Source organism: Apis mellifera, linkage group LG4 (genome assembly GCF_003254395.2).
Source record: "Apis mellifera strain DH4 linkage group LG4, Amel_HAv3.1, whole genome shotgun sequence".
NCBI lineage: Eukaryota > Metazoa > Arthropoda > Insecta > Hymenoptera > Apidae > Apis > Apis mellifera.
The window spans coordinates 12593710-12602245 of NC_037641.1; the positions used below are offsets into that span (position 1 = coordinate 12593710).

Genomic DNA, 8536 nt, shown 5'->3' on the forward strand with positions numbered 1-8536 from the left:
TCGAGACAGAGAATAGATGGATGAGGGATAACGTTTCAAGAGGAAGCAGGAAAGAAAGGAGTAAAGGAGAAGGGAGAATGAGTTACCACATACTGTGGGTCGATACTCTAGCACTAGCTCGATGTTCGGTACTAGTGTACTTGTATATCTGAGTACATCTGCACCAAGAAATGTGTTTGACTCATCGCAAGTGCGAAGAAAGAGAGAGGGTAGTGCACTCAACGATGCCAAGGGCTGCTGCACTTGTGAATTAAGATCGAAGTTTAGTTTTAGTTTTTTTGCAAAATATAATATCTGTTTGTATTTCCATACATATTTCAAGCGCTTTTAAATGTTATTTTGTATTTATGTCAAAGATAAATATATCTAAATGTATATATATATATATATATATATATTCTTCGATAATTATACAAGACAAAGATTATTATAACACTTTCTCTATTTCTTATAAATATTTTTTATGTTAAAAGGAAATATACGTTTTTTTTTTTCATAATTCAAAAGGAAATTATAAAAAAACGAAATCACATATTCTTTCTTACTATAAAATTTTATTATGTACATATATATGATCTTTTGTTTTCGCTGACGCCATCCTAGAGAGCGCATCAAATTTCATCCTGTTTTCTACTTTATCTACCTATTTTTTTCTACCTTATCATAATGGATTCATAAATTGTTTAAATTTTTATCAGATATTTAATGCATTGGTACAAATTTATCATTTTTAAAATATGAAAATTCATGCAATTTATCAGCAATTTATTCTATTAGCAAAAAAAAATATATTTTTTGAATTAAACTAAATTATAGAATTTTCTATATTAAGCATCGATGAAATTCCAACGACAGATTATCTTTTGTTTTAACCAGTTACTGACTCACTCACAATCAGAAGCAGACTAGGAATGTAGATACCTATAGATACATCTTGTTTTCTTGGTAGAGGGTGAATATACACGTTTCTTTGAACAAAGACAATTATTTCAAATGTTCTCAAAGAATGTTACATTACAGAAAATTTATAAATTTATAAGTAAATAATACATAATAATATATAATCTGTATACATAGTTGTTGTATATACTTTTATATATCTGCAAATAATTGTAACAAAAAGAGGTTAAATTTTGTTCTTTTTTGAAATCTCATTAAAATGAAATTTGAAAAGATTTAGATATTAATATATTCAAATTGAATAATATCACACACAGATTTCAGAGAGGAAATTACTTGATAAATCTATGATTGTTACTATTTTTATCGTTTTTACACGTGAACAAAGTCTGCAATAGGAGTATCCTTTTTTTTGCGTCATTTATCTGCAGAAAAACTACTGTTGCATGTGTGATACATATGTATCAAATCAAATAACATATTTGTACTGATCCGATAAGTGTATCATAAATTAAATTACTTAAATATTCTTTTTTCACATAACAATATTTTTTTTCTTTACTGCGAATATATTGCACGATATGACAAATCGAATGATATGTTTTTTATTGATATCGTTTATATAAACTATTAAATATAATCAAAGATGTTCTGTCAAGCCAATTTTACGTAATCGATCTGTCTTTTGTATTCTATTTTGAGAGAAGTATTGCTACATTAAGTATGCGTGCACTAAATTATGCGATAAAAACAAATGATAACAAACTAATAGTTTTATATTGATTTTCAAAAATTTTATATTATTTTTATACGTTAATACAAATGTTTAAATTTGACAAATAACACATATAAGTCAAATAGAAATATATAGATAGTGAATTTTGAAATTTTTAAATCAAATAACAATTTTTCTTTACAATTTTATAGATCAATCAAGAAGAATCAATCATATAGAGATTATAATTTTCTTAATAATTTTATATAGAATCCGTTTCATCTTGATATGAATTTTGTCTTATATCTAGACTAGATATTAATACACGTGTCTTATATCTGATTGAATACAAATACAATATGTAAGAAAAAAGTGTATAGATATATTTATTAGAATCTTATTTATCATAATTTTATAGTATTACCAATTTTTATAGTATTTTAATTTTTAATAGATATTTGTATTATCATTTACGTAAATTTAATTTTTTGCAAAAGTTTATCTTTTAAGTTATTCAATTTGTAGCGAATTATTTTCAAAGTAAATATACACGCATGTATCTACGATTCTTGGAAAATAAACTTTATAGATATTACTAGAGAAGAAAGTCTCGACTCTCTACATTCTTTATATCTTTGATTACAATCAAATTATTGTATATTTAGATACTATTTCCTCACAGCTAGCAAGTTTAATCGAATTTTATTCCCAATGTTCAAAGTCACGCAATTTATCAATCTCAAAATATAATCTCGAAAAAAAATAAAAATTCGATCAAGATATTCGATCCTTGATTTTGAAACGACAAATTACAATAATATATCGTATTTTACCACGTAGTATCTTAGAACGATTATCGAATTTTTATAATCAGTTTGATTAAAAATTCACTCTTGAGAGTCTGTCGTGATCTAGCTGTCTTGTTGCTGCTCTGATAGTAAATATCTACGTAATTCGAGCTACAATGTTCAAGTACAACTGTACTTGATTCGAACATCCGCGTGAAAGATTATTTCCCTTGACACTGGATGCAGGGCAGAACAAAGGATTTGAGCATTTTTATCTTGATAAAATAATTTTATTTAGATTTATTTATTATTTATTAGTTTATTGGTTTATCTCTTAAACATTATAATTTTATATTATTATTATTAATATTATTAAATCTACGTTAATTGTTGCTGACAATGAGAATATGATTGGAAAGCATTGTTTTCAATTTTCTCGATTATAATCCAATCAAATCAAATGTCTTATAATAAATATATAATTCATGATGTTATTCTAAATAAATACATATTTCTCTCAAAAGCTGCATTGTCCTATCATCATAGACTATCTAGTTCATATCATACATAACAATGAATGATATTAAATATATAATATGCATATGCATATATCATATAATATGATGAAAATATTGTAAAATTAAAAATATTTTTTTCAGATTCAGCTTTTTGTTAAAGTATAATAAAATAATTATAATTATACAATATTATATATATATATATTTATTCATGAATGACTAATGTGTACATCTCGCAATCGCAATTCGAATGTATGTTACAAAGTCCGTAACACAAAGAGATTAATTATAATATCGATTTTATTTTCTTTGTCAATATCATTATTTCAATATTACCATTATATTACACGGTCCATATAATACAAAATATACGCTGTTGTCTTTCAAGAAAGAAATGTATGATATTTACATATCATATGAATGTATTTTGTAAATAAATGATAGTATATGTGTGTAAATTCACAATCATTTTAATTTATTTATGTATATTAAATAATATAAATACAAAATTTGCAAACATTTTACAATCTTAAAAATGTTAAAATAATTTTTCTTGGAAAATCTGTATTTTCGAAATATATGAAAAATGATCTATTTTAATTCATTTCCTTTTTTATATTTTTTATATTTCACTATTTGAATATTTTTTACTATCATTACTATTTTACTTTAAACTTTGTTTAATTTAAGTTAAAGTTAAAGTTAATAAGTAGTATCATTTTAATTAATGTGCGAGTGTGATGAATAAGTAATCTTTCTTTCAATGGTAAGTACTTACGTACTATTTCTTTCACGTGAACGAACTATATAAGTATGCATTACAGAATAATTTTACAGATGTTTTCAAGGTAATCTGAAATTAAACTTTCAAAAATGAAATTTTTTTTTGAAATCGTATAATATTTTTATCTCATAATCATAAAATAAAACTTATAATTTTGTAAAAAGTATCGATTATAATATATTGTACACATTCTAGATTTATTTTATTAATATGAATATGATATTCAATTTATTACTATCTTCGTACTACTCGTTCAATGTATACCACTAAAATGAATGAACACCTTTACAGAGAAAGAGTTGCTTTTGTGACAGAGGTCGTGATAAAACGCTTACTCATACGTAGTATGTTGCGAATTTTTAACGTTTCTCATATAAGATTTATATTTATTGAAAATAAGCTACAAGGAATTATCTTAAATAATTACAAAATGTTTTACAATTTCTGGCTATTATAAATCAGAATCAATGACGAAATAATATTTTTATTAATTGTGATCAAAATAATACAGAGAAAGACAGTTATTCTCGTAAGCAGTAGTAACTTGCAAATATATGTTTGCACAAGTGAATAAAGACAATAAAATAGAAGAAGAGAGAAAGTAAATTTGTAGGACAGTAGAAGGAATGTGATGAAATCAGCTATAATTTATTCAAGTCGTTGATTTACACAAAAACACAAATAACATGTTTGAACCTACAGAACAGGGAAAGGTAAGAATCATTTTTGAATTATTCTTATATGTATTGATGATGCAATTGCAATTTTTGATGTCGCAAAATACTATTAGAATGTATATTCTGTCAATTTCATAAATGACGTAAACATTCAAGTCACATGCATTATTTTTAATATTTCAATAAAACTGAATTAAGCTTTATGCAAAAGCATAATTATTTAAGTATCATTTATTTCTATATTTGTATCAATTTTACATTGTTGTCATTTCATAGTTTAATAAAATTCATATGTTTCGTTTGACAATGACATTATAATAGAGGTTATGTTTTATATATACTATAGAATGTTATCTATTGTTAACATACATTTTATAGAATTCCTTTCATATAAATTCAAATCTTATTTGTTTTATATTCACACATATATATATATATATATATATATATATATACATATATATTATATAATTAATTTTTAATTAGGATCTCTGTATTCATACGGGAGTTGTATTACGAAGTGCAAGTACAAGGGAAGATGAGGTTCACAGCTTAGGCACATTAAATATTGTTGAATATGTAAGTTGATCTAATTTAATATGTTGATTATTTTAAACAACATGGAATATTTTTCTGTAAAATTACAGAGTTTTGGGAAATGTATAGAATGGAAACCTATAGAGGATTCTGTAGTATCAGAAAATCAAGATCAAGATCCAGAATGGTCCTTGGTAGATACTCATATCAGACGTACTCGTACTTCATCAGAAGGGCCAGATTCTCTTGGACGTACAAGGACTGTTAGAATTTTATTCTCAGATTTAAATTCTTTTCGTGTAAATCATGGGGGGCAACAACTTATATTTATGCAAAAAGATGGTACTACCTATGTTGCCTTCTTTCAGCTATCTAATGCTGAAAGTTTTGTAAATTCTTTAAAAGGATTTATTAAATTTGTAAAGTCTCGTACAAATAGAAATTTGTACATTGTAGTAGATGAAGTTCAATCAGTACTAACTAAATCATTTGCTGAATTAGATTTATTTCAAGAAAATACTTCAGATTATGTTTGGAAATTTGTAAAAAATTTACATAACCGTCCATATGAAACAACATTAGAAGCTTTTAGTAAACTGGCAGATATTTGGTGTAAGTACAGATGAATCTTGGAATAACAATTTATAAGATTTTTTATTACATTCTTTCTAAACTCTAAATTATAGTATATAAAGATCCAGTTAAACGTCCAGTTGAAGAAGCAGTTGCAGATATATTGAATAATTCTTTTACTATTGATATTCCTCCTCCTCCAGTATCTGTAGGTTCAGGAGAGGAGTATGAAGTGATTGGGGAATATGAATTGAGTGTAGTATTACCTCCTAGACCACCTTGTCCAAGGGGTATGTTGAAAATAGAACTGTGTTAAATAATATTATTAAAAATATATAAATATATATGGATTACATTAGGTACTCCACTGTCACAAGAACAATGGAACAAATATAAGGATCCAGAAGGAAGAATTTTAAATCCTCAAGAAGTAAAAGAAGTTATTTTTCATGGGGTTAGTATATTAATCTAAATATCTAAATAAATATATCTATTTTTTAATTTAGAATATCACTAATTATTTACAAATATAATGAACAAATCAAATAAATTAAAAAATTTTTTAGGGTATTGTACCATCATTACGCTTTGAAGTATGGAAGTTTTTATTAAATTATTATCCATGGAATTCTACACATATTGAGAGATTAGAACTTAAAAAAAAGAAGACTGATGAATATTTTATGATGAAATTACAATGGAGATCTATGACATCAGTACAAGAAAATAATTTTTCCGATTATCGAGATCGAAAAAGTTTGATAGGTAATATGAAAATATTTTAAGAATTTCTATAAAAAAATCTGTAATACAAAAATATATAAATTTTAGAAAAGGATGTGAATAGAACAGATAGAACGCATCCATATTACTCGGGTGATAACAATCCACATTTAGCACAATTATATGATATTCTTATGACATATGTAATGTACAATTTTGATTTGGGATACGTTCAAGGTATGAGCGATCTTTTGAGTCCTATTTTATGTTTAATGGAAAGTGAAGTTGATGCGTTTTGGTGTTTTGTTGGTTTCATGGACAAAGTGGTACGTTTATATTATAAAATTTGTAAGTTATATAAGTTTATAATAACTTATAAAAATATTGAATTAATCACATATTATTATTATACAAAATAGAGTTCCAATTTTGAAATAGACCAAGCTGGAATGAAAGCCCAATTGTGCCAATTATATACTCTTTTGAGTGCTACAGATCCACAATTAGCACATTATTTGAATAAACATGATTCAGGAAACATGTTTTTTTGCTTCCGTTGGCTTTTAGTACTATTTAAAAGAGAATTTAATGCAGTTGACATAATGAAATTATGGGAGATATTGTGGACTGATTTACCATGTAAAAATTTCCATTTACTTTTTTGTGCAGCTATTTTGGACACAGAACGAAATGTGCTTATGGAAAATCGTTATGGATTAACAGAAATATTAAAGGTAATATAAAAATTTTTAAATCAAGAAAATTTTTAATAAATTTTTTTCTTTAAATAATATATATTATATGTTATAGCATATAAATGATCTTTCACATCATATTGAATTACCTTGGACATTATCTAAAGCTGAAGGTATTTATTATCAACTAATTTCGGTTGCGGACCAGTTACCTGATAATGTTCGCGTAATAATTGGGCTTGAACCTATGAATAAAACATCACCAATTAGTGATATAGAGAATGGTGAAGCTTCTGGTCATAACATTGAAACTGATGAAGCTACTAATAATTCAAGAAGAAGTAGTACAGAAAGTGGCAATATTAAATTTGGAAATGATGAAGTGACGTTCGAACGTGGATTAAATTTATCGTATATGTGAGAACAAGATCGTTCATTCATCATAATATAATGAACGTTGTATAACAACGTGTTGTTTACAGTCAATTTTGTAAGATTTATTATTCTTAAGTAACAATATTTATAGTCATATTCTTCAAAACGAATGTATATGCATCATTTGAAATTATATGACAATGACTATTTGATTTTCATCAAAGTTTATTTTATGCAAAAAACTTAGCATTTTGTTTGTTTAACAAACGAATCATTTTCATTAAAATGTGATACTATAATTTAAATTTTGATCATGAAATTTTGTTATGTATATGTTAAACATTATCTCGAATTTATAAAGTTATAGAGAAAATTGTTGTTAGTAGTGTTGAATTTTGAGATATTTATAAAATTCACTATAAGTGAAGAGATTGTCGGTCGTGTGAATATTTAGTAAATAAGAGGTAGTTTCGTATTATATGTTCTTCATCTAAATAATGCTTTCGATGCACATGAATTGGAAATAGTGAATGGAAACAATTTACAGTGTATTTCGAATATAACTATAAATGTTTGTGTTATTTTCACTTAAGTTCAAATGTCTTTCTTAAATCTGTAAAAAGTTTCACAATAGTACTGTATATTTCTAATAAAAATCCTAAACTATAAATAAATTGATATTTATAATTTTCTTACATTTTTTAATATTTAAAAGTAACTTAATAATCAATGTAAATACATATGTATATTTGTATAAATACATATCTAATATTATTCAATCAATAAGTTCAACAATGATACAGTTCGAAAATTGACTATTTTTTAAATATATGAATTTATAGAATAAATTAGATAAAAAAAGCAAATAAAAGGAAAAAGATAAGGATAGAAATAAATTAAAAATTATAAAATATCTTTATAGTGCTGTAAATGAAACTAATAAGTAATAAAATAGTACAATAAATAAGAAATGACCATTAGCGTCATCTTTTGAGTGCCAGAAGAATATTTTTTTCAATTCGAAAAATGGCACTAATGTTCAATTTTTATTCTATTTTATTAAGAAAGATACTTTTGAAATTAAAAAGATGGCACTGATAGTAAATTCTTCAATTCATTCTTATCCTATTTCGATTTTTTTCACATTTTTATTTTTTATTCTTTCTACATGAATTTTATTTATAATATTTTGGAGATAATAATAAAAATTTATAAATTATGATCATCGTGCTCATTATTTTTTTCTTCTGA

General features: G+C 24.8%; 1 protein-coding gene across 1 annotated transcript; it reads left to right on the forward strand.

Annotated features, from left to right (window-relative positions):
* Window positions 1-3997: 3997 nt before the first annotated feature.
* LOC552379 (TBC1 domain family member 15) lies at window positions 3998-7331 on the forward strand. Its single transcript, XM_016911695.2, has 9 exons — window positions 3998-4418; window positions 4869-4961; window positions 5030-5531; window positions 5606-5782; window positions 5852-5946; window positions 6059-6257; window positions 6324-6541; window positions 6635-6949; window positions 7026-7331. The coding sequence occupies exons 1-9, from the start codon at window positions 4392-4394 to the stop codon at window positions 7329-7331; spliced, it is 1932 nt and encodes a 643-aa protein (XP_016767184.1). The 5' UTR covers window positions 3998-4391.
* The last annotated feature ends 1205 nt before the right edge of the window (window positions 7332-8536 follow it).

What these genes read in the sequence shown, in the direction of transcription:
- LOC552379 (XM_016911695.2), top strand. Translation starts at nt 4,392, where the DNA reads ATGTTTGAACCTACAGAACAGGGAAAG. An exon ending in AACCTACAGAACAGGGAAAG is followed by an intron (nt 4,419 to 4,868) that starts GTAAGAATCATT and finishes ATTTTTAATTAG; the next exon opens with GATCTCTGTATTCATACGGG. An exon ending in AAGAAGTTATTTTTCATGGG is followed by an intron (nt 5,947 to 6,058) that starts GTTAGTATATTA and finishes AAAATTTTTTAG; the next exon opens with GGTATTGTACCATCATTACG.